Source organism: Brienomyrus brachyistius, chromosome 1, assembly GCF_023856365.1.
Source record: "Brienomyrus brachyistius isolate T26 chromosome 1, BBRACH_0.4, whole genome shotgun sequence".
In the NCBI taxonomy this organism is placed as follows: domain Eukaryota; kingdom Metazoa; phylum Chordata; class Actinopteri; order Osteoglossiformes; family Mormyridae; genus Brienomyrus; species Brienomyrus brachyistius.
Genome location: NC_064533.1, coordinates 11264796 through 11291418, shown reverse-complemented (window position 1 = coordinate 11291418; position 26623 = coordinate 11264796). Strand labels below are relative to the sequence as shown.

The 26623-nt window shown below is 45.2% G+C and overlaps 3 protein-coding genes across 6 annotated transcripts; all 3 read right to left on the bottom strand.

Moving 5' to 3' along the window:
• Positions 1–235: 235 nt before the first annotated feature.
• On the bottom strand, positions 236–12323 carry scyl2 (SCY1 like pseudokinase 2). 3 transcript variants are annotated; one of them, XM_049030892.1, is made up of 19 exons: positions 12167–12323; positions 9889–10104; positions 9508–9665; positions 8703–8847; positions 8258–8407; positions 7872–8093; positions 7583–7699; positions 7346–7471; positions 6959–7135; positions 6160–6171; positions 5890–6012; positions 5575–5688; positions 4914–5046; positions 4248–4366; positions 4045–4145; positions 3844–3913; positions 3656–3745; positions 3154–3273; positions 236–2824 (listed from the first exon to the last, which is right to left on the bottom strand). In XM_049030892.1, exons 2-19 carry the CDS (start codon positions 10063–10065, stop codon positions 2219–2221), a joined length of 2760 nt encoding a protein of 919 aa, XP_048886849.1. In that variant the 5' UTR covers positions 10066–10104; positions 12167–12323; the 3' UTR covers positions 236–2218. The 3 variants fall into 3 exon arrangements, with proteins under 3 accessions (XP_048886849.1, XP_048886856.1, XP_048886865.1); XM_049030899.1 differs by having other exon boundaries at positions 9889–10093; XM_049030908.1 differs by lacking the exon at positions 6160–6171.
• An 844-nt stretch (positions 12324–13167) lies between these two features.
• Positions 13168–20595, bottom strand: depdc4 (DEP domain containing 4). 2 transcript variants are annotated; one of them, XM_049030938.1, is made up of 9 exons: positions 20464–20595; positions 19085–19496; positions 18374–18522; positions 16820–17015; positions 16402–16643; positions 16174–16316; positions 15729–15854; positions 15074–15152; positions 13168–14470 (listed from the first exon to the last, which is right to left on the bottom strand). In XM_049030938.1, exons 1-9 carry the CDS (start codon positions 20537–20539, stop codon positions 14268–14270), a joined length of 1626 nt encoding a protein of 541 aa, XP_048886895.1. In that variant the 5' UTR covers positions 20540–20595; the 3' UTR covers positions 13168–14267. The 2 variants fall into 2 exon arrangements, with proteins under 2 accessions (XP_048886895.1, XP_048886905.1); XM_049030948.1 differs by having other exon boundaries at positions 18374–18519.
• A 441-nt stretch (positions 20596–21036) lies between these two features.
• actr6 (actin related protein 6) lies at positions 21037–26118 on the bottom strand. The gene is made up of 11 exons (XM_049030986.1): positions 25697–26118; positions 25270–25387; positions 24921–24989; positions 24628–24751; positions 24406–24541; positions 24225–24281; positions 23467–23565; positions 23133–23211; positions 21902–22073; positions 21527–21665; positions 21037–21437 (listed from the first exon to the last, which is right to left on the bottom strand). The coding sequence occupies exons 1-11, from the start codon at positions 25762–25764 to the stop codon at positions 21308–21310; spliced, it is 1191 nt and encodes a 396-aa protein (XP_048886943.1). The 5' UTR covers positions 25765–26118; the 3' UTR covers positions 21037–21307.
• Between the last annotated feature and the right edge of the window lie 505 nt (positions 26119–26623).

Below are 26623 nucleotides of genomic sequence, written 5' to 3'. Positions count from 1 at the left end.
AAGAACTGAGACTCTGAAACCCATGGATTAGTGAGTATAAGTAATTGTTACCATACTGGTTTCCATCAGGTTAACCCAGGGATCAACAACACACATTAATCCTGTAGACCGTTTGTTGCTTTGCCCAATTCCTCCCGTGGAATCATGCATAGCCAGCAGTAACCGTCTATGCCGATCGAGGATTTGCAAAAAGGTCACACTTTAAGACAAATTAAATCAAAACAAGAGTCGAGAATATTAGAATATGTATTTATATATATATATACAGATTTTTCCACTGAGCAATCTGTTTCACACACCACCACCTCATTCACAATACAAATTTCACAAAGACGCCACACCATACAGATGAAATCTCTCATGTATAAAGGATCAGAACTCTGGTAGAAGAATAGGATTTTCATCTCTGATTGCAAGCAAAGACTAAAAAGACGCCACCAAAATGTTCATAAGGGAAGGAGCTCCATGGCAATGGAGCAGGTGCGACTGGCCGGGACGTGCCGGGGGGGGGGGGGGGGGCTTCTGGCCAGCGGCCAAACGGAAATCAGTCACGTCGTCATGTGACGGGAAACAAAATGTGGCCACATGATGCTTGAAAGTGTACAGTTGCCTCCCACCACCCCTGTTTAAATCACATTTAAAACCATCGTTACAGCATCGGGGTTTGCTCAGGCAGGCCTGCCTGAGCATCACTTCATGTGAAGTGGGGCTCCAAGAGGCAGAGTGCCCCCTAGTGGCAAGAATCACCAAGCAGCCAGCACCCCTTTAGAAACATCTTACTAAAAACAAATGTCATTTGGAAGTCTACTCATGAACTGACAGTTAGCACTGCAATTTAAGTAAGACTCTATAAAAAAAAAACCTACAAGCACACCAGTTGCACCAACCCTCAGTGTAATATTGCAATCTTCTCTTAAGGCCTTTCACTCAAGAACAAATCAGTGCTGCAAAACATAGGTCCCAGGTAGCGAAATCCTCTGCTCGGTGCTGCTTCTCTGATATGTTTGCCGTACATTAGGTTGTCTGTTTTCTATATACAGTAACTGATTTCTCCTACTTCCTTCGGGTGGCCTATGCCAACTGTTACTAACCCTCACCCCTTACGTGAAATAAGTAAACCAAAATTTCCATCCAGTTAAGATCGGCGATGCTCAGAAGACATACAGACACCTATGTGACAGACTAGTGCACACTAAATCGACAGAGCCTGGCGTTTTTATTTTAAATAATAATATTAAACCAAAATCTACAAGTTATGGCTCAAAGAGCAAAGGATCTACCGTCCAGGCAGTAAAGTATGTGGAAAGAGGATTTGTAAAAAAAAAAAAATCTTACGTTTAGATATAACCAGTGTATGACAACAAACATTCTCCACGACAAAACCGTCATTCTGTATCTCAATATACATTAAGTCAAACCATTTCCTTCATGAAAGCAGATCAGGCCATGTTGCACTTAATCCACACAGACACACGCACAGACACACACACACACACACACTCTCTCAGGACATCAAAGTGCTGTCACTCCCTTTCATGCAGAGAAACGCACAGACCTACAGCAGTGTTTGTCCGTCCCTGTATATATAGTGCTGTGTGCCAACACCCAAATTCCCCCTAAACTGGTTACATTTACATCCTCGCTGAGGTAAGGCAGCCTGGTAGCATGTAGATCACAGCTAATGTGAAAAGGTCCCTGGCACCGCGTTACTGCGGCGCCTGAGGACGGTGCAGTGAGAGGGAGGCAGGCTGGGGGGACGGGGGTATCTTTGCCATGAGGACCTCTGGTTTCCATAGTGATCGAATGACCAGCATCCAAGCGCGTCCGAACTCCATCGCCTGCTTTCTTGCGCTTAAATGATTGTCTGAGTGCACACATCACCTTACAGAGAGGCTCCTGTGGAAATCTGCCGAGCAGCTACCGAACACGGACAGGCAGGCAGACAGACACGCATACGCCATACACATGTCTGCTCTGAGGTGGAAAACTGGCGAAAAACGTTAACAGTCTAAACGTAAAACTGGAATCAAATCGGAGATTTTAAAATGAAGCCAATGAGATCATACACCCATTCACCCGCGGATCTGCTTGGTCTCTCCCATCCATTCACCCGCGGATCTGCTTGGTCTCTCCCATCCATTCACCTGCGGATCTGCTTGGTCTCTCCCATCCATCTGCGACAGTCCTCCCATTAAAACCTTCGATAGCCGCTGGCCGTCTATCCGAAGAGGTCCTTCAGGTCATTGTTCACAGAGGCGCTCTGCTGGAGTTTGCCAGGGTTGGCTGTGGTCGTGGCCTGCGAGAAGTTCTGGGGACTGAAGAATGGGTTTGCTTGCATGCTAAAGGCTGGTGGAGCTCCACCCATAGCCAGGGGTGCAGCCGGCTGGGTCTGCTGGGCCCCAAACTGGTTGAGCCAGGGGCTAGGGGCCCCAGGCGCCGTCATAGGGGCTGGCTTGGGTGCCATCTGGTTCAAGCTGACTTTAGGCTTCTGGGGGCCAAAGAGAGAGTCAAGGGAGGACATATCCGGGGCCTTGTTAGGTTGACTTTGGGCAAGGGAGGTGAAGCTGGGTGTGCTGTTGGTGGTGGCCATGCCCCCGTAGAGGCTGGGGCCAGCCGGCCGCGCGCTTGCCATCGGGAAGCCCATCCCTGGGTTGTAGCCGTTGCTCATGCCTGGCATAGAGCCCACGCTGCCCATGGGCGATGACGAGGGGAACCCGGCCGGCACCATGGCCCCCTGTGCCGCCGCTGGCTTGGGGCCGGAGCCCAGGGACAGGCTCCCCAGGGAGGCCACGTTGTTTAGCAGGCTGCTGGTCAGGTCTTTGGTCTGGAGGAGACAAAACGGACCAAATGATTTCTTCCATGCCGGATACATTCAGCTGCGGAAACAGCTACTACTGAGTCAGGCCAGAAACCCTCAAGCTCCGACTGAAAGTGGCGAAACATTAATTTCAGTTAAATTTTATTTGCACGGCACATTTTCACAACGTCACACGGCTTCTTGCCACTGAGCAAGCAAGGGGTCAAAGAAAACCCTTGGGAGGAACCAGACTCAGGGGGTGGGGGGGTAATCCTTCAGGGGGGGGGCAGAAAGCCAAAACCTCAACAGACTAACTAATGCAGCTTCAACCACGGGCTCGTCCAGGGGGCGGGTACCTGCGAGGTGGCCGGAGTCGGCCTGACGGTCTGTGGTGCCAGGGGCTGCTGGCTCCTCAGCTTGGCTGCCTGCTCCTGCTCCCTCGCTAGGCGCTGCTTCTCCTCCAGAGTCAGCGACATCTTGGGGGCGGGGAGGTACAAACAAAGGGGTCAGTCTCTGAACCGACATGAAGCCGACATGCTTCTGACACTGTATCTGCATGTGACACACGGAGCACGTGGCCAGAGAGACGGCAGAAGGATTCAAGGATTTTTATTTGCCACATGCAATTTATAGACACTATAACCTGCTGTCAAAGAGTAATAGCGAAAAAAATATATGAATATGTAGTAAAGGAGCCAAAACTTTTGCTGGAAAAGAAAAACCAGAGGAAAAAAAATGTGCAACATAGCTAAAGTAAAGTGTGTGGTGCATGTGTAAGAATCGAGTGTTAAATTATAACTGCGGTGGAGGCGTTTAGTAATCTGATAACTTGAGGGTGGAAAAGGGGGTTCGGCTCACTCGGTTGGGCTGCGGGGCGGCCGTGGAGGATCCGTTCTCCTTCCCATTCACCTCACTGCTCCCAGAGCTGCCGCTGAACATGTTTTCCAGCTGGGGCATGATGGGAAACGACAGTCGTAAGCACACAGAGAAACATGCTAAATGCAACTCTGCTCCCCCTGCTGGTCGCCAAAGGGTAATGACCTCACCTCATTGCCGGGGCTTGGGGTGCTCTTGGTCTCCTCAGATGGATTCAGTTGATTGGAAATGTTCAGGCTCCTGTATTAGCAGGATTTCACAACAGGGGTTTTGTGGTTACAATCTTCATAACACACATAAAAGAAACTCCCGAGAGACATGCGCCACACCAGAGTCACATGACAAGTGCGAGACGGGGAAACCAGGAGGACCTCTGCTGCTCCTGCATGATGTGCAGCTGCTCCAGCTTGGTCTTGTGCTCGGCCTCCATGCGGTTCAGCATGTCGCGGATCACGGCCATAAAGGAGTTAAACTGCAAGACAGACGCCGAAGCTCAGCGTGACTGGAGCTGCAGGGCGGGTGCCCGCCGCGGGTGCCCGCCGCGGGTGCCCGCCGCGGGTCAGAGAGCGCGTACCTGGGTGAGGTTGAGGTTGTTGTCGATACTGAGGGACACGAGGTGAGGCAGGCTCTTCCCGGCCAGGTGCTCTTTGGGAATGCCCAGCTTCTTATGGGTGAAGGTGCACTTGTAGATGCCTATAGAAAGAGCCCATTACGAATACCAGCTATTACAAAACAACACGTGATGTGCTGCCGATGTGCTCTTCTGTTACATATTACGTTTACTGCATAATCACTGTGCATTAAAAATACCTCACGCTGCTGTAATTTTGAAGGCGAAACCTATTTGCTTTGCCATCTAGTAGCATGGTTTACATTCTGCTTCCTTTCACCCATTACCCTACATCCCTACAGGACCAATCCTAGGTGCAGTGACCAGCTATCATCATTAGGTGTAGGTATTTCGACAGGTTAAGCTAAATTCACATGTAAATTCTATAGATAATTTTGCAATTATATCTATGATAAAATTTCAAATATACACAGAAAACAAAAATCACTCAATATGGCTCCAACAACATTTCAAACACATGTGAAACATCATATGCAAGGTGTGATGGCATGCAGCATGCATACTTAAGGGCACAGACACAAGCACAAGGAGTAACACTCATCCTGAACTACTCCTAAACAATAAAACTAAAGATGCTTTAAATTAGCATGCAAAGCTCCTCCTCCTTACCCAGAATCCCCATGAGAACAGCGGGCTCCCGGGACGGAATCTGTTGCAGGAAAGGCAGGATTTCATCGATGACGAACCACTTATCCAGGTACTCCAGGATCTTGCCCAGACACACCAGGGAGTTCACACGCACCTGCAGACCAAGACGGGTGTATCAGCCAATCAGCACAAAAGAACAGTAATGTAAACAAGCAGCCAGACAAGGAAGCAGACCGCAGCTAGACAGCAGACCGCAGCCAGACAGCACAGAGCGCAGGGAACAGGCTGTAGGAGGACATTTATAACTGGTCATCGTGTTTCCTGGGAGAGTTCAAGGTGAAAATGGGGGGGGGGGGCATGAGCCTGTGCGGAAATGACTTTGGCTCCAAAGTCAGGCTTTGCCTTAATTAATTAAAGGAAATTAAAGGAAATGATCAATCTGATATGGGTCATTTCAGGTTTACTCTAACAGACCGATCAGACCAGCAGGTCAATGGGCATTTCATTAGGGAAACGCAGCCACCATAAAACATCCACTTATTTATGGTTATATTTATGGGATTTTGTGTATGGGGATAGAAGTGAGAAGGGAGGGGGAAGACGAGCCGTGGTTGCAGAACATACAGGTTACGGTGGGGGCACAGAGAGAGAGAGAAAGAGAGATACAGATAATGTAACTCACAGCCAGTGAGGATGTCTGCAGACAAGCGGTCTTGATGCGGGGGATCAGTGCGTTTTTCATGGACGGGTAATCGATCAGGTTGGCGAAAGTTGGAATGATGTTCAGGCACAGCTCCTGCGGCACAGAGTGAGGGTGTGACCACTCATTCCTGCTGTAGACACTCGTCTTCTTCCCGAGCCAGACCAACACCCAGCCTCACATGTTTATTCACAGAGCAAGAAATCTTCAGGCAGGTTGGGACTGTTGCCATGGTGACATCCACATCCTGGCTGCTCCCATGCAGCAGGGGTCCCCGTGGCAACGCACCACTCCTACCTGTATCTGGATGGACGGTGCCTCCAGGGCCCTGTAGACCATGGGCAGCACGCTGTTCTTTATGTCTTCGGGGGGAGTCTTGGTCAGAAGCAGGTCCATCTTTTGCAGGAATATCAGCAGAATCTAACAGAGGAGATGAGTCGTCAATCAGGCAACATCTGACAGCAAGCTTCAGACACAGAGTGAACATGTGCCCTCTGCAGGTCTGAGTGTGTAAATAGACTATAGACACGCTGTAACTGAAACAAGACACACGGGAAGACCACTCACCATGTTGCTAGCCTGGCAGCATGGAGGAGGAAAGAAAAGAATGATAAAAAAAATGGAAAGAGCCACAGGATGTAGCGGAATTTGTAAGTAATTCCCATCAGCCTAAACTCACTGTTTCAGATCAGGAATAAAAAAAAAAATTTTTACAGCGAGAGCTCTTTGGGTCGGCAAACATGCTCTGTATTGTTGGTCGGTTATTGCTCTATAGGCGCTTTCCCACCACAGGAACTGGATTCAGGAACCAGAAGCTATTTCAAGAACTCCTGTTGCATTGTCGCAAACTATAGAAGTTCCAAGACGAGGCGCCCCAGGAACTCAAAACCAGGGACTAGGTTTTGAGTTTTATGGCAACTGAATTACAAATAAAAGGAAAATATGCCTACAGGGTGAAAAGAGCTGACTTGCTTTGCTTGAAATACTAATAGTTCTCTGCTGTTGTATCCCAACTATCAAATTACACTGCATAATGGGTTGTACCCTTTTTACCCTTAAAAAGGTACCGTTAAAAGCATGACATTTTCGTAACAGAATTACATTTGTTGTGTAATCACCCATTTCAGCCATTTTAATTTACTTTAATGCGTTCCGTCATACCAAAATAAATTCCTTGCGCCTGGACTGTACATGTCAAATACACCTGGTTCCGAAATGTCCTTTGAAACCACCGCCTGTTACCTCCGAAAGGCTATTCAGGGAGATTTTATCAAGCTAAGCTAAGCTGACACCTGCGAAGGTCCTGGGGGACTGTGGCAGCGCACACGGGGAAGGGGAGACGCGAAGGTGCCCGCATTGGCCATACCTGCACTGGCTCCTGCTGCTTGAAGACAGGCGTGAGATCGGGCATGATGAGCCGCTGGTACTCCTCCTTGGTGCACTCCTCGGCGATGAGCAGCACGTTGGGCAGCACGAACGGGACCATGTCTGGGTTCACGAACTCGGAAGTGAGGGCCGGGAGGATGCGGAAGACCACCACGCGCTGACGGGTGGACACAGAGGCTCTGTTAAAATGGTGGCGACGGAGCACGGCCAGATACTGCTCCAGACAGCTCGAAACGTATTCTAGAAACGCGCTACCCGTCAAACATTTCAATGTAAACAAAAGCTGGCTGATACAAACCATACCGAGAATTACAACCAATCAGATAGGACAGCCGGAAGGCCGCACCAATGACACGGCCGCGCCTACCTTGGGCAGTTTGGGCAGCACCTTGGGCAGGCCTTTGTAGAACTGGGACTTCTGCAGGTTGTCCCGCTGGAACAGCGAGTCAATGTACTGCAGAGTCACAGCACCCACGTCGTCAAAGAAAGGGATCTGGGAGAAGGACGCAAAATTTTCTGTATTTTTGCAACTGTGATGCTGGAATCGAGCAGGTATATCAAGCGACTTTTCCCCCATGGCAACAAGAAGGACCACAGATCTCACCTTGGTCATCTGGTCAGCGTCTGGTCGGACTGTCGACGTGACGCTCAGAAGCATCTTCACGTGGTCCCGCACCCCCTCTGGGATGTGGGTAAGAGCACTCGGGCTCAACCGGCTGAGCTGTGGAAGAACAGCGTGGGGAGAGATGCGTGGTGGGGAGGGGGGGGGTGTCACACAGGTGTCCTAACCCCATATGCGAGTCACAGCACAGCATACGAGCAATCGGCTCGTCATTACGCAGAATAGAGAGTCATAAAGAGAACCAAAAATCAAAGCCAGTGAGAGTGCTAACCTGGTCCAGCTGTCTGCTGAAGCTCTTGAAGATGTCGTGTTTGTTGACCTGGAATATAGGCTTCCCCTCGTTGAAGACGGCATGCATGACCACGCCCAGAGAGTACATGTCAGAGGCGGAGTCACAGCTGACTGACAGGATGTACTCGGGGGCCAGGTACTCCGGGTTGGGCAGGCAGAGTGGGGGCAGGTTGGGGTCCCACTCCTTACATGCGTATTTGGGCTGGTTCACAGACAGAGATACACAAAGGAGCACAGAGAGACAATGACTACACGGAACTTTCAGCTCACCAGTAGGTCAACATCCTGTTTTATGGTCCAAGTATCCATGACAACAGCTTATGTGTCGAGTCATTTTTCCCTTTGGACCTTGCCGAGGCACCTCACCTCCTGTTCAGAGGGGTTTGTGGAGGAGATGCTGAAGTCGAAGCCCATGATCTTCCAGGCGCCACTCTTGTTAAGGATGATGTTCTCCGGGGTCAGGTTGCCATGCACCATCTTGACCCCGCTGTGCAGGAATGAGAGGCCCTCAGACACCTTGTGAAAATGAAAATTGATTAGAGACCCCAGCTGAAATTAACAAAAAACCTGCAGTTTTCCCTTTTATCCAGTTGGAAGACTTGGTAATTACTAAAGCAACTTAGGTCCTCTGTAGGTACATGCAAACCACTAGCGAGTCAGGTCCAGCCGCTTAAGCACTCATGGTCCGGTCTTGCCGGAGTTAAGAGGATTTTGGCCCCACCTACAAATTTTCAGTCATTCACAAAAGTTCTTTCCTATAAATCCTACCGAGTAGCAGGCCTGTACCTTTCAACACAAGGCAGCGTCTCACCTGCAGCAGGCCATACTTGGTCTCCACATCATAAAGCTTGTGGTCCTTGATGTCTGTGGGCACGGGGCTGGGCAGGTTCTCCCAGTTGCCGAGGACATTGGATAGGCTCGCGAAAACAGGCTCGGTGCAGAATGCCAGGCAGTCCCTGGAGAAATGGGGGTGTCGTGGATGAGTCACGGCACAGATTCCCATTTCAGACATAATTACAGTTCTTGTTCTGCAAAATTACTTTTTCATCAATTATTTTCAAGTAGATGCTAAGATATTCCCAATTGTGGTTCTGCAGAACAGCACAGCACTGCAGCCTGCCATGGTTCGGCTTCCATTCCCATTCATACTTTCTACGATGATCTGGTAGGGCTACTAGCAAGTAAACTAATAGGGCATTTGCCACTGAATGGAAATTCAAGTAAACAGCTCCCAAACCTCAAACATTCACGATAAATGTTCCATTGTTCAATGCAGCAATTTTCTCATTCCATGACATGCAGGATTGAGAGTCCCACCTACCTCACAGACTAATGAGCAAATAAGCAACAGGAAGAAAATTAACAAGGTATCTATGCTAGCAATTTTCTTTTGACACTCTCTGCATGCACTTAACAGAAACGCAGCAGGCTCAACTGGGCCAGCGGAAGAATCACCTTTTGAGAAAGTGAAAATGAAGTCTTTCAGATGATGTCAACGTGTGATTTACAGTGTGAGTCATTCTGACCCACAATATGCCATTTGAGAGGCAAAGAATAAAACGTATATACTAACAAAAACAGAGATGGTTGTGAACTGTGCACTAGCTGTTATTCACCGTGACTCCTCTAGGGGGTGCTGGACTGTGAGCAGCCGAGGATGTCGCAGACGGGTCAGCTGCTGAACGCCCCTCTTTAGCGAATCGATTATCTGGTCCTTGTCAAACTTCTGGTACTTGTCAATAATTTTCTTGTCAAAAACAAAGACTGCCACCTCCTGGGGAAGCAGACGTGGTGGAATACCAAAGGTTATCATGAAAGCATCTTCAACATTTTAGCTCCAGAAATGACTGTGAAGCTAAGGTAAAACTATCAATTCTGAGCAGCAGATGGGCACGAGTAAGGGAAATGATGCTGATAAGATAAATATGGACATTATCCACCATATCGGGAATCTCCTCTGGTGAGGTAGGTAACCATAACCCATCAGGTCAACCTACCTGCTTGGTGGACTTCTTGGTCCCATTGTAGATCCTCCAGGAAAGACCGGGGCCACCGCTTGCGATGTGCCGGCCCACTTCAAACTCACGCGTCACTGGGTTGCCCATCACGGCGCTGGTGACGTCTGCGGTCACCTTGGTGACGGTACTCTTCAGCTTGTTGAGCATGGACTCCATGATTCTTCTGCCCGTTGACCTCAGTCACCTGAGAGGAGACTTTAATACGGATATTCACTCAGTCTATGAGCCAATCAGGAGCCACCAGAGAAGTGTCTAAGTGGCTCTTCACCTATGACATGCCTGCTGACATGAATTTACATTATCTGGGCATAAAATACAGCACATGAAACACTGAAGGGCTGCATTTTGTCACTGATGCCAAGGACAGAAACCACCATGGGAACTTTGTCGCTGCAAAGGTAAATCACGAGTACCAAAACAAACACACGCCCACAGTTCCTATCCCTGTTTGGCGGCCTCGGCCAGGATTAAAGACAGTGGCATCTCCAGACACATTCGGCTCACAGTATCTGCATTCAGGTCTCTGAAGCCGATCAAGCAAAACACTTCAGTCAAGGGGAACAGGCACCTAGATGGCAAACCACAAATTGATCACTGTCCGTTTTCCAGCTCAGAGAAAATCTCAGAAACAGGGAAGAGGGCGCACATTTAATTGATGCACGCAAATCCTCTTTGTGGTATGTGCTGTTACCTCGTAAAAGTAGGGCACGAAACGTGCCCTGAGATACAAGTCGTGTTGTCAGCACATCAAAAGAAAAGCTACAGGGAGGAGAATACAGTGTTATTCCCCCCATTAAACAATTCCAAATTGAGACACCCTGACCAGCTGAAAATAGAATCGGTGCATCCACAATTCCACACACGTCGCAAAAACCTGACTGCTTGCGTGGCTCCGTGGATCCGCACCGAGGGATGCATTTAGATGTGGTCTACGCACATGATCAAAGGCTTCGATTGGAATACAAGTCACTCCCGACAGGCACACGTGCAGCACATCAAACGGGATACAAATCCAAACCCCAGTGTTACTTAAAAAATGTGAAAGAACATAAGCCTACCTTGCCATACAAAGTAGAATCTTAAAAAAAAAAATTCAAAGAAAATGACCACCTGCGTGTTCTGCCAATGTGTTATTTGAAATATTAGTGACTAAATATTTCCCAAAGGCTGCTTAAATCCTTGCTGACATGCTCCAAAATCCTAATGAGCTAACCACTTCAAAAATTCTCAAAATTAACATGGACGTGACATTGTAATTAATAAACTATCACGATGTAACTAGTTACCCGTTGACAGCCATTTTTCTACGTTTAAGATTATATAATAAATCAAGCTGGCAGCAAAGGTTACTTGAGCTCAAGTAAACATTTCACTGGAGCGCCAGGAAAAAAAAATCCCATTTCAAACACATTTAACTCCAGCACGATACCAAGCCAATACAGTACATCGGAAAACAAAAGAGGTATCAAAATCTTCCGGGCTGCACATACGTTTATAATCAACTCGAAAGTAAACCTGTCGACGTTCATAAAAATAGCATCACTTTTATTAATGCAGTGGCTCCCCTATTTGAGGAAACAGTCTAGATGACTTCATTTGGGGGGGGGGGGGTGCGGACGCTGAAATAGTTCAGATAAGTGGCTACTAGGTGGTGCGTGAACAGGGCCCTGCAGCCGCGGTGTGACAGCCACACTCGGCGTATCTGCCCTCCGCTTTAAATGCGTGAGATACCGTAACGCTGCGTGCCGATCAGGCGCACACCGCGCCTCCCTGAAACATTCATGTTGCCTATTTCCCGTCGAACGGGTGACGAAATCCCAACTGAAGAACGGACCCAGCAGGAGAAATCAGCTCGTCATTACGGAAAATATACGAGCGGCTCACTAGTCAACATAGTTAAGGACGCCATTCCTTTAATTATTAGTCTCAAAAAATGTTAAAGGAGTGTAAAGTACGGTAATGCTGTGATGAACGAACTATCCTGGCAGACCCCCGAGGTAACTACGCGGCCGACGTGTGCGAGAAGAGTTTGTGGCGGACGGACTGGTAGCCAGTCCGCCGACTGCCGGGCTGATGTGAACTCAGGATCCCGGTATCTGAACACCTTCCTCCATGACTAGGGCCCCCGAATCGACAACCGCTGTTTTGTTTGCTTCTTCTGCTAGGCTACGCTCAGACGTCATTTTAAAATGCTTACCGAATTAAATTACCACGGCCAGCGCGAATTTACTTAGATGTAAGCGTTTCTGATGCTTACCTTTCACTTGAATAAGGTGTCAGTATCTTGACTAAATATTATAGTACTAGATTAGTGCAAAATATAACTGTCAGTGGCCAAAACAGTCACGAGCCTCCATGTCTTCCAGTGAGCAGAATTCAACCTGCTCAGGCGACTAACGTCACATCCGGTCGAGTCACGGGAATTTATTATTTTCTCTGCAAATAACTGAAGGGAAATAGTATTGGCTAATCAACACCCACAGCGTTGAGTCCGGTGAATAAAACAACCAATCGGCTGAGATGGTTGAAACTGAGCAGCAGTAGCGATAATTGAATGGACGAATCGCTTGTACAAACAAGCTGTCAACGAGAGTGCCAGTTATAGTCGCAACCAATAATCATGTGGTACATACACACAACTGAAATGACACATTTTCGCAAGTAAATGGGCATTACGAAACGTGAATTCTGTTAATGTTGAATTTTGGAGGAAGTCCTATTCTAGCTGCACTTATGACTTGACAATTATGCAAAACCAGTACATCTGTTTTCTATCTACGGAATCTATGATATTCTTTTATTTTCTATTTTTAGCTCCTAGTATATCAGCGTTACTGTCAAGCACAAGATCAAATAATCTATTTATTTCATACCCGATTTAACAGGAATGACCAAATTTAAGATTATTACTAGTTTAGCGATGCAGGGTTTCCAGAGGTGGTGATTTTACTGGTTCAGAGAGTACAAATCCAGACCATGATATTGTTTCAACCAATCAGATGAATATTCTGTGACTGACTCTTTATGGTTGAAACAAAATCGTGGTCTGGATTTGCACTCTCTGGACCTGAAATCTCCACCTATGGTGGTTTCCTGTGAAGCAAAACAAGTCAAACAAGCACCTTTGCATCACCATCTATGCAAGAGTTGAATAATTCAGAGTCTTAAAATAAATGTCATTAAAAACAGATCTACAACTTATTTTATTTCAGGCTAATTAAGACGATTTGAACAGGAACAGCAATGAAACAAGCTGTATGACTCACCAATGCGGTGTGCTTAAAATTAGTGTTTATTTTAAATAATTTATTTTCAAATTACATCGTCAAACATTTCCAGCATGTTAAAGTGCATTTGATATTAATTCTGAATCAAATAGTTAAAATATTGCAAATAACTGAATTATTCCAACACTTTGATGCATATTGGAATACTCTAAAATGAGTAGCAAATCTGGACGACACTGTGCTAAAACCTAGCCATGAATACCATTCATTTAAAATTACAGCAATAAAATGTAACCAAACCTTTCTAAAACACAGAATAATTGTACACACATGGAAAGATCAGACTTCAATAGGTCACATATATTTTTCATGACGTACCCGATATCTTCCCATTTAAATCCAATTCCATTTGTTTGTTCAGCGCGAATTTACTGTAAAAGCAATCAAATCGCATCAAAATTTCAACAGAACATTAACGATTCATAAAACGCCAAGATTTCAAAATACTGGAATAGTGTTGTGTTGTAAAGTACAGTATACTGCCATATAATGTCCTGACGGTATGACAAAAAATTAGGTACTGCCCAAGCTTAAGCTACAGTTTTACACAAGACATCCTGCTTCAAGTGCCCCAATACAATTCGAAGTTAATACCACAGAACAAAATTAAATCATTTAAATGCTTCCCTTAAGCAGCAGCCTGTTCCTTAAGACTAGTTACTACTAACTATCCCTGAGAGAACTACATTTGGTAATACATTTAACAGGGTTGCCTACTCTCAAGCACTTGGTGTAACACTCACCCAAGAAATCTATATTATAAACCTAAAATTAGCTGCATCAGAAGCACTGGGGTAGTTTGCAAACCCTACAGACTATTTGCAAGGTAATAACTGTTACATGCATGTAAATGCGTGTGCAGACGTCTCAAAATGAAAATCTCACACCAGCCAGCTAACCAAAGTTAGCATCTCTGATTTAGCATGCAGACTAATAGCCTATATGTTTTATAATAAGGTCAAGAGGCCTCAGACAGTCATTACTGTAACCCCAGCTAATTACTAATCACAGTGGCTAAAATCCATCCACTTGAGAAACAGTGTTGGATGACCACCACTGCGTGGTGCCGTTCTATTCGATAGTTGTGGCAAAGTGCTGGAGGAAGACTACTGGGTGATGTTTCTGGAAATCTCTCATCAGCCTCCTCCTGTCTTTGAAGGGCAGCGTAGCGCTTAGGCTGACGTTCCGGATCAGCTGCTTCAGGCTCTCCTGGGTGGCCGTGTCCCTCTGGGCCTCATACTGCTGCACAGTCACACGCTGACAAAATGCAAATGCTGCAAAAGAACCATAGTTATTACTAGCATTTAATTTAGTTTCAGCATCTTTCATTAGCAGGCTGGAAAAAGTTTAATATCACTGGACTTGGGGCCTGACAAATCTTCCAAGTGATTATCCTTTACAGCAGTGTTTTTCAACCCAGTCCTCAACATACAATCCACATTTTTGCTCCCAGTTACCAACACACCTATTTGGTTCAGGTGTGCTGGGAGGGAGCGAAAATGTGGACTGTCTAGGGGTTCAAATGGACTTGGTTGAGAAACAAGACTGGAGCCTTTGCCAGTCGCCATAGACAGAAAGCACCTTGGACGCGACACCGGTTCATCACTGGGCACGTGTACACCCACACACAGGCAGATCAGAGAAAACCAAATAGCCAAAAATATCTTCAAAAGAAGGGAGAAAAGCCAGCTGGTGGACAAGCAAACTCTACAGCCAGAGAGGAGAGACAAGATTCAACCCCCCAACGCTGAAGCTGTGGATCTGATTTGCTGCCCACTGAGCCTGTACAAGAGGATTTTATTTATAGCGACATTGTTGATCAGTATACAGCTCACTAAGAGAAACACTTAATGTCGCCAAATATAGAATACACTTACTTGGTATAGCATCCAAGTCCCTGCCTTGCTGTAGGCATTGCAAAGTCTTGCTCACCATCTTAATCAGCGATGCAGGCGTCTAATTACCACATATCGAATAAAGACAATTACTAATAATTTTAACAGTACAGTCATGCGTCATCTAATGAAGTTTTGGTCAACAACGGGCATGTACAACGGTGGTCCCAGAACATCATACTGTAATGGAGCTGAAAAATTCTCATCAGCTAGTGATGTCATAGCCGTTGTAACATTGTAGCAACACATCACTCACGTTTTTGTGGTGATGCTGGTACAAACAAACCTACTGTGCTGTCAGTCGTGTAAAAGTTCAGTATAGCGCACACAATGATAACGGGTACTGGTTTATGTATGTACTATACTGTACTTGTCACTTAGGCTATAGCATATAGTCTAGGTGTGTAGTAGACTGTACCATCTAGGTTTATATAAGTACACTCATGTTTCCACAATGATAAAATTGCCTAACAACGCATTTCCCAGAATGTACCCCCGTCGTTGCTGTAATCTATCCCAGCATTTAACAGCATCTAATAACAAATATGACTGTCAGCTACATTTATATCTGAACACCCTAACCGGCGTCGGACTATGAACGAAACAGGTGTGCCTGGTTTGTACAAAGAAACGGTACCTTGAAGAGTCTCTCATGGTTGTCCATCAGGAACACAACCAGCCTCTCACTCTGGGCCCGGGACAGATCTTTACTCTGCACTATGGCCTTCTGGAAGGTCCGACTGACGAAGGACTGGTTGTTGGTCTGAAAGTGTCAGAGGGACACAAGACTGTCGAACATCAGTACAGATAAAGAATATCGATATAATCATATAACACAGAGACTTAGCACACTGACCTATAACAGCCACTTACATCCATTATCTTAGATATTCAAAATAATAAAATCAAGAGCAGCCTGAAGAGGGCGCCACACTCCAGATGGCACAGCCTCACAAAACCTGGAGCCTTCTGACTCAAGGCTGTTCCTTAACTACTATGGCTAACCCTCTACGTCTATAAATCTCGGTCATCAAGTGACTGGCAGACGGCTGCAGTTGGTACAGCTGGATCAGGGCCCGGACCTGTTTGTGCAGTCGGCAGGCATCCGGATGCGATGCGGTGGCCATGAAGGACAGCAGCCTCCGCAGCTCGTCACGATCGCCGGGACCCATTAGCTGTAGGCACAGCTGGGAGGCACTTAGGGCCGACTCTGGCTTGGCCTCCGCTGTGACGCAGGTAACCATACATTACTACCAAAGAAGTGTAAGCAAACACAAGGAATCACACAAACGCATGCGGGCCAGCCTCACCCAGCAGGTGCAGGATGGCAACATGAATGTCCAGATAGTGTCCAGAGATGAGCGCCTTCCTATCCTGGCCATTATAGTGCTTGGCGATGATGTCAAAGAGAACTCGCTTTGTGGTGGCAAGGGTACCACCCCCCTGAGCTACAGCACCGCCCTGCTGGAGGAGATGCTCCCCTGCGACCACAATCAGCTGATCGGGGAAGTGCTCCAGGCAGTCAGCGGCAGCAACCAGCCAGGGATCCAGCCTGGGGGGGGGGGGGGTAGCAGAGGGAGTAATGGGGTAAGGTGGGGTAAGAAATAGTGTGTTTGAAACAAGCAGAAGCTCACATACAGGGACTGCATAAAAACAGAGTTACACACAGGACCCAATAGAATGCAATGTTCTACTGACTGGGGCTGCGAGTTAAGCTCTGGTACTGACTGTGGGAGGTTCAGGCTCTGGATGACCTCCTTGTCAACAAAGCTGTTGGGGATGACCAGGTCTTGACAGTTAGACAGGAGGACTCGTTCCTGTGGCTCCAGTTGTGCCGTCGAAGTCAAAATGCCGTCTAGGACAGGAAGCTCCACAATCTGCAGTAGCTGCAGGAGTGTATGCTGCTTCCACACCTCTTCCACCACTAGGGGGAGACAAAGAGCACATATCGTGCGCGGCAAGCTGTCGGCAGAGATAGTTCAGCCTGTTGTATTTCACAGATAAAAACCACAGACACACCTACAATGCAGGCAGTCACACAGTCTCACAAAAAAAAAAAGACCAAAAAAGCCACACAACCGTAACCCGAAAACAACAGTTTTAAGACTCAGCAACTCCACCCTGTGCCTGCAGTGTAGTGTAGCAGACAAACAGAGAAGCTTTGATGTGCAGCAGTATAATTCCCTGGGGCACACATTAAATGCACGGGGGCTTTCAAAGCAGAGGGCATGGACCTCATTACTCAGACCACATCCCAGGTGGGCTTCAGCGAGTGCCTCATTTACAGTCTCATCCATCATGTGCATCTTTTCATCTGCAGTAGCATCACGCTAATCACACAGAGCCGCCCGGCGCCGTGCACAGCCCCCATTTCCTCCGCAGCGAGCAGACTTTAATTAGCACCCTTCAGAGACACCCACGAGGGCAGCCAGCTGTTAATCAGTGTGCTGATAGTCATTAATGGCAATGTTTTCCCCCTGCAAGTGATTCTGAGACATGTCATTAAGTGAATGCTTTGTTGATCTGGACCAAGAATTTTTCATTGGGTAATTTCGGTGCCACGGTATTTCATTAGAGCAGAACATTGATGTGTGCAGATACAGCAACAAAATATCCAGGCTTTACCTGTATCTACACTAGTCATATGTATTGATAAACACTGATGTAGTTTGCCAATATTAACTCGAGTCCCTTAACCACAAGCCCACTATTTCTCACACTCCGGTATAAGCCTTTTAGCAACTTCCTTCTGGAAAAAAGAAGCTTGCACCAGTTTCCTCAAACAGCACGCCACTTTATCATAGGACATCCAATAGTATCTTCTTGCTACATCTGTATGTCAAACTGGTACCGCTGTCAGTATTTATGGTGGTTCAGTGGTTAGCAATGTTGCCTTACACCGCTATGGTTGGGGGTTTGAATCCCCACTGCTTCTCTGTGTAGCGCTTTTCAGGGCGGGTGTGGCTGAGTGGGTTAGGAAGGTTGCTGGTGCAAATCCCAGGGTTGGCAGAGTGTTTGCACCATTGGGTCCTTGAGCAAGGCCCTTAATCCCTTAATTGCCTAGGGACAATTAAGTCACATCCATGGCAACATTGCTAACCAGCTGAGTACTCAGCTGCTTGGTTGAAACAAAATCCCGCTCTGGACTTTTACTCTACGGACCTGAATTAATCAACTCTGTGTGCAATCATGTCTTACACCCCTAGTGTGGATAATGGCTGACCCAGACACCGTGCATCCACAAGCGAGAAATGCGTCCCAGTGACTCCCACTGTCCCTAACCTCTCTTGGGAAGGGCGCTACTGACAGCGGCCACAGGCCGGTCAGAGGGCATGGAAGGTCTCAGGTTGATGGTCCTCAGCAGCCTCTCCACCCTCCTGTCTGACGCCTCCGAAGCCAGAGGGTTAGAAAAGGTCCTCAGCTGATCCCTTCTGATGGCAAAGTACATTTAAAGGTTAATAAGTTAGTGAACACTGCAACTGAAGAACAAGTTAACAGAGCTGCATTCATTGTTCATCATGATTCTTTTTAAATTTCACGATTATAATGGAGAATGTGTTAAGCTAATCATACATTTTCTTTATTATTAAAAAACTCTGACTTTATGGGTTTTGCATAACTTTGCTTAGGGGCATTCTATTGTATGATCAATCCTACCTCTAGGCAATGGCGATGGACAGACCGACTTTTCATGAACCGTTTGCTGGACTTTTTCCTCCCCACTAGATGGTGCTCTATGCTCAAAAGGGGGCACAACGCATGTCCCAAAGCAATCCAAGAGCACCATCTAGTGGGGTCGAAAAACATACAGCAAATGATTTGAGAAGCTTCATTTTGTCCATCACTACTAGGCACCATCCATCTACAAAAAGCAGTACTGAATTTGTACAAGCAAAGGCTAATATACCACATGAGGCAAACGGTTAAACAGCCAAGTTACATTCATAGCGACTTGAGCTTAGTCAGTAATAAACATCAAAGGTTAGTTTAAACCTGTGAATCTTTCTCTTCCCTTTAGGAACGTCAGGTGTCTCGTTCTCCATGTTTCCGCACTTCATTGAGCCAGGCAAGGCGTCACAATCGAGGAATCGATACAGGCTGCAGCTCGAGTCCTCAAACGTGGCCTCTTTCTCCCTGCGAAAGAGTCTCGTCCCCACGGGCTCAAAAACCTTGGCTTCCATGAAAGCTTGGCAGAGTCGGGTGGCCTTGAGGCGCGAGATCTCGTTGGAACAGAAGAACACGTCCTGCATGAGGTGACTGAGCACCGCATCCACCGCGTCCGAGCCGGTGAAACAGTCGGCGTGCGTGCGCAAATGCAGCCGCCTAGGCCGTACTTCCACCTGCGTCTGCAGCGCCTGGATGATGTTTTTCCATAGCTGTGTGGCATGAAACGGCCCAGAGAAACCTGTGGGAGTATTCGAGTACAGCGATAGAAATCTCGCAGCTTGTACCGTGCTCTACGTACCAGGTTTTACACTAATCGCATGCATGCCAGTTCACAGCTTCCGTGGTCTGAGTGTTTCGCGTGTTTTGTAGAGTAACAGAAGGGAAAAGGACGACAGGGGTTAAAATAGGACAGCCGACAGCAGTCCGGACAGAGTAGGCGCCATTCTGGGGGGAGCAGTACCCCTGTGACAACATGCATGCCCCCCCTCCATATTCCACTTAAATAGCTGTGCTACTTGGGTCTGAAATAAATGTATTAATACTTCATCTATATATGCGAGCTAAAATGTGCACTGGGAACAGGACTCGGGGCGGCTGGGTGGTCGAGACACTTAAGTGGGTGAAAAGCTAGTGACAGAATGAAAATAATCAACCTTGTGGAACCAAGGTAGTCTAAATCAGAAATCAGAGTGAGTTACATATTTGTAAAAACTGTAAAATGAAACTGCAAAGCATTGCATAAATAACATTGGTTTTCAAAATAATATTTTGCTTCTTAATGCCGGCAATCTAGTGTAATACTTGGAGGACATTAATGTCAAACGCTTCTGACCCCCTTAAGAGAATAACTGCCCCAGTCTGTCCTCGCAGTTTCATGGTCTAAACCAGGGGTGGCCAGTAATATCCAGAAAGGGCCGCTGTGTATGCGGGATTTCACTGCAACTCCCTACTTAGATTACTAATTAGCGGACTGATTGGCTGAAAAGTCCTCACATCTGGGTTTGAACAGCTGTCCTAAAGGTTATCCCAAAACCCTGCATATACACCGGGTGTAAAACTAGACGCATAACACAGACACCGTGACGTGCGGCGCAAGTCAGTAGTAGAAAAAAACTTATCTGCACTCGCTCCTGTTGTATGACGATAGAAAGAAGAAGTCTACCATTAAAATACAAATCATATATACTTCAGACAGGTTTTCGTACCTATTTGGCCATTTTCACGAATACTCCTCGTCTGGCTGTTTAACCTTCGGAATCTCGGAGTCAAATCGGCCGCCATCACACACACGGAAGTGACGTAAGATGGAATATCCAATCACCTCACGGCCCTTCGGAGCGTTTTTCAGGGGTATTTCTGCGAAATATGAACAGAGGTGCAATGGAAGAATTTTTGCTACTAGCGAATTGGGCTAATTTAATGGTCGTGGAGTCCAATGTGCATTTTTTACTAGCCAACGGACTAGTGTTGAAGTTGTTGTCCTCGCCGTCTAAATAACTTGCCTTAACTAAGTGGGCCAGCTTAGTTTTCGGTCCTGTATTATATATGGCTTATGAAATTTATTGCAGCGTTTATTGAAATAAATATATCACTACCCGTAACGTCACTAAATGCCAGTCAAAGCATAACTTATGGTTGTTTCAGTTTACGTTGTATTACAAAGTAGATTTATTGTGTACACATAATTAACCATTTCATCCTCGACTGTTTTACTTTGTAAGAAGGGTATAGGCGCAAAACGTCTGTATGCATCCATATTCAGACAAGATAACTTCCAGTAAGATGTGTTAAAAGTTTATTATGTACAGTCTTGTGTTCAAAAAAAGCCAACCTAAATTCACAATGAGTTTCTTAAACAACAAACGCATTTCGGTAAAAAAAAACTACAAAAATGAATTTGAACATCTATACAATTTACACTAAACCCAAATACAGCTAGCAGTAGAAGTGCATTTAATGTGATTCAGCACATAGTACTGTATAGCATTACTGCTGAAACACTTTTGAATCAGTGTTTCACCAGCCTGGTGTTGCTGCTTGGAATGTGCTTTAAATATCAAACTTTTCTTCACAGATGAAATGTCCGTTTTCTTCATAGTCTTCTCGAGTGACGACCATTTCTTCAAAGTCTGGGTGTTCTGACAAGAGCTTGCCCCCTTCCCATGCATAACAGATGGGGCTGAGGAAACAGAAAAAGCCACAGCAAAAGGGTTAAGCAGGGAGTTGGTGCCTTTCGGTCCCTTACATCGTCGGTCCCCCCACACTCACTTGGGCGGTGACACCACAGACACCTGGAAGTCGGTGGGAGCGAAGGAACGGATATCTCTGTACACTCTATCTCTGAAGCCTGGGAACAGCGTGTTGCCCCCAGTGAGCACGATGTTCTTGAAAAAGTGAGGCTGCATCTCTGTTCAGACACAGGAAATGGGCAGCAAACACATTAACCAAAAAGTGCTGCGGAAACATCAACTTTCCACTTTTGCATTTTCAAAGTTGCCGTTTACAGCCTGCCATTTTTTTCTTAATGAACGAGCAGCAGGCTCAGTGGGAATATTAACCATCTGCTATGTGTTCTGACTGCTTAGAGCAGCTTCTATACTTTTTAGGTTTCAAATACATTCCGAATCCCCCCCATCCTCATACCCTCCGGCATGTTGTGGATGGAGTTGACCACCGCCTCCGGGATGCCCATCTCCTGGACGCCGATGTCAGAGGGATGAAAGAGCATCTCTGGCACGGCAAAGCGCTCGTTGGCCAGCCGGAGTATCTGCTCGCCGGGTTTGTACTTGCCTGTGAAGTTCATCTCCTCCCGGGACTGTGTGGGATAAAATGTAGGATGTGCGTGCACTAATTACAACTGCATAACCACCCCTGGTCATGCTGCAGGAAGGATCCCCCAGCGGCCAAAAGCAAATGGAGCCAAGCCAAAGAACTCAACCCAACACCACTAAAACTGTAACATTGGTTAACATCAGATCCTAGTAAAATTACAAAGTGATTCAAATAATCATCGTAGCATAGAGGGTGTGTTATCATACAATTAACACAATGTTACATTAAATATACCATGAAATTCTGCAAGTACCACAAGCAGCAAATGCAATCTGCAAGGTCGATTATTATTAGTACACTTGTCTGCAAAGTCTGGTAAAAATAACTTAATAATAATAATAATAATTATTATTATTATTATTATAATTATTAATATTACAACTGAAGCAGCTCTTGTGAATTAACTATTAAACGTCAGTTTCATATCAGAGGTCTTACTGAAACCAGAATTAGAAATAATGTTAGTTGTTCCTAAGTTGCAAACTGAGATCTCAAACAGAATCAAGAAGTTTCTATTTCGACAACAGAAGACCTCAGTGTTCTGCTCCCATCTGAAATTGAAACTGTGCAGTAATCACTAATTCAGATGCACAGAGTAGAGCAAAACTATTCAAATCATGGTCTTCAAGGTCTGAGGACTGTCGTTTTCCCAGCATTCCTTTACCTGTGAGCTGTGTGTAAAGCCTCTGTGGCCAATCAGAATGAGTAATTATTAAATCAGCTATCTGGGAGGACTGAAAACTAGGCATGGATTTGGAATTCAGGTCCAGATTTGAAGAGCTCTGGAGTAGAGGATATATCCAAACACTGTGTAAATCCTATATATCCTTTCCATTATGCTACTACAGACTATTGAGTCAGATCCAGTCACACAAACAATATCTGGCGTAGTAAATACACCTAACACTGAGAAACCCCCTTTTGTTTTCCCGTTGTACAGCCCACCCCTCCGCAGCTTGTATGTATAGTAGCTCCTACTGTGCCGCAAAACTTAGAGATTTCGCATCACATCTAATATGGTTACCTAAACATAAAAAGTTACCTTGCAGTAGCCCTTTTTAATGGAGCTGAAATCAGGAAGCACATAGTCTTTCATCACCGTGTTCTCCTCCCCCTTTAACCTGTGGGGTTATTATAACACTTCAGTACAGCAACATCAGTCAGATTTTTGTCCAGTTCATTTCATGCAAAAAAAAATGTGTAGGACACCAAAAGTTTGGATACTCCTCTATTGGTCATGGGTCTTCCTTAAAAGTAGTGGATGCTGCAAAGAGCTTCTGGACTGCTGAGGTTCATTAAGAATACGTGATGCACCCCGACTAAGGGCGGTCACCTAACATTAGGCAGCGAAAGAACGAATGTGAGAGTAAACCTACTGAGCTATTTCCATGTCCTTGTAGAAGTCCTGAGAAACATAGCACACGTCCTCCTTCACCTGATTGATCACATGGGTCTCGTCCATGACATGTAACTGCCTGCAGAAGATGTCATTACAAAGGTGCACTAAATACTGGGAAGGGGACGAGAGCGTCACAAATAAATTTACAGTATATAACCAAGACATAACATATTTTGCCTGATAAGATATACAGTACTGTGCAAAAGTCTTAGGCAGTCCAAAGGAATGTTTAAAGCTGTTTATCTGGGTAGCAACTGTTCTTTGGTTTAGAACAAAAAACACAATTTAACATTAGAACATGTGCAGATTAAGAGTAACACGATAAAAACTAGTAACCATCTCTTCTGTTTTCTAAAAAGTTACTGATATCTAGTTGGATGGCTAGATGAACACCGCTTCAGTTCCCAAACTTCTCCTCAGGGGCACCTCAGCCGTTCCATGATTTTGTTCAATTTCACCAGCAGCTCAATTAAATAATTAAATATGTTGGTTTAAAAAGTCAGTGACAGACTGACTAGCTGTATGAGGTGTGCTAGTGGCCAAGTCAAAAAATACATGGCTGCACTGGACGGTCGCTGCAAATACTAGGATGATTTTAGCAGAGATTCTGAAATGGCGAAGCTGACACACTTTGACAGGCATGATATCATAGTTTTACACCAACACGAGGATAATCTAAACATCATTTTCTTTGCCTGCCTTAGACTTTTGCACAGTACTGTAAATGTCAAGTACCTGTATGAAATGATCTCTTTTAAGTGATTGGTCAGCAGTTTTCCACCCACATTCATCCTACAATAAAACAAAAGGAGAAATCAAATTACAATCTGATCAACATTGTGTATCACAAATCTTCAGTGCTCAGGTGTTTGGCAGGATCCCATCTTAGACTTAGTCATGTTTGTGGCATTGTGACCTGCAGATTCCATCCTTCATCTTCTTGCCCCTGCAATAGGGAACAATGTGTGTGAAGGAGAAGCCGCTGTCCACCACGATGCAGCACAACTCTGAGCTGTTCTCATAGAAGTATCTGTGTGCGCTCAGTGACCCAGCTGAAACAGAAGACAAAACCAAATCCATGAAAGTAGCTCCAAATTATGGCACAGTATATCACCTGATGCCATCCAACATAAATTACCATTAATCCGAAGAGCTGCTTGAAACTGGTATTCCTCAAACAGGATCTCATTCATAGATTCCTGAATTGAGGTAAAGTTAAAATAGGGCTCTGTGATCACTACGCTTGTGTCTGCAAAGTCCACCTGCAGAAAACAACAACAAAACTATTATTATTAATGCTTTATTATATTAAACCAGTACACAATGTATCTGTTGAACATTATGAGGGGGGTTAAATCAGTGTAGATGCAACACACTCTCCATCTTTCATAAAGAAACACAGATATTATACTACTCTAAAACAAACATTACCTTGAACATTTCCTTTCCAAACAGGTGATCCCATACTTTCCGCTGTACATCCCAATTCACCAGATAACCCTAAAAAATACATAGCATTACAAGAAGCACAATCTACTTGGAGAAAAACACATACTAACACAAATTCAGCATGAAAAAAAACTTTATGTTCGTTTTTAACATACATTGTATCAGATGTACCCGGGTAATCGTAAACATCTGCCATCAAACGATCAAACGATAGCATAACGTTGTGCCCCATTCCTTGAGTGTTTAACGTTAGAGCTTCGTAGGGGGTCAGATTTTTTTTATATATACCGTCGCCCCTCTCCCGCGACAAACTGTATCGCCGTGGCCTCACCTTCTGGAAGGGTAGTATGTAGAAAAGTCCAGAAGGATCCTTTATTTCATCAAGCTGACTAGCAGTAAATGTTTTCAATCTCGACGTCTTCGACCGAAATTGACAATTGGGGATGACGCTACGGTAAAAAGATATTTGGACAAAAAAATGTATATGATGACACATGTCCAACTCGTAGCATAACAGTAAACTTAAAAAGAAGGTAGATAAAAAAGCCTTTGAGGCTGATCGGCAAAGTATAATAATACTCAATTGGTTTGTTTCATCTCCCTGGCAATTCTGGATGAACATAACAAGTGTACCGTGCTTGGTATTGTTGATCATAACTAATTTCATATTCTGTCCTCGCATATTTAATGTAAGTATAATTTACTGGACATATTTAAGAGGATAACTTAACTGAAAATTAGCTGACGGATGATCTTACCTGACTTTCTCGTGGCTGTATCCTATTTTGGCTGTATATGCTCCGTTATCAAGAACGAGGGTTGTCATTATTGCTTTTTACGTAAGCCACGTTTGCAAATATTTCTGTGCTAAGAGTTGTTCTTTTCACGCACTTTTCCTTGAAAGATGTATTTGCGTTTATTCCAGTTGTCCGCGTACTTTTTCACGAAGCCAATCACGTTTTGAGTCCGCGTCCATTATTAAAAAGCCGTGTGGAAAAAAGCACAGTGAGAAGAGAGTTCCGCTTCACGAGCCTGCAGACCGTAGTTTTAAGTGGGTGGGCATTATATTTGGGAATTTTGTTAGAATTTTGTAAAAACAGACTAATAAAAAGTTGCAACACACCACCATACTACATCCATGTTTGTTTGCACTGACGTATAGGAGCAAATGCCATTCACTTAAATTGAAAATTCTTGCCTAAATTCCAAACGCGGAACTTCAGCTACGAGGCAGTCCGCAGTATTTACAATGTATTAAAATCCTATTTTTAAAAATATGTTTTACATCGCTCAAATCAAATTGCAAAAAGTTAAATTACATCCCGCTCACCGTCTGAGAAAGTGTAACGTTGGGATTATTTTCGAGTTGCTTTATCGTTTTTTTTCTTTCTTTTTGGATGGGGGGGGGGATTGTCGATTAAGTTTTCATTCATGAATACCTTTAATAGAAAGTATTTTCTGTTAACTTAGTTAAAACTGTGATATTGTTATTAATAATAAGTACTCCATTTAGGATACAACTTTGTGAGTAGCTTAACAGACTTCGACTCGAGCAAGTAGAGTTAACAAACTTCTTTTGACTTTTATTCACAATTTTTACTACTGGAAAGTCATATTAATAGACCTCGTAAAAAAACATAAAATCTTTGAGGCGAACATACATTTTTTTGTAGTATAATCGATCT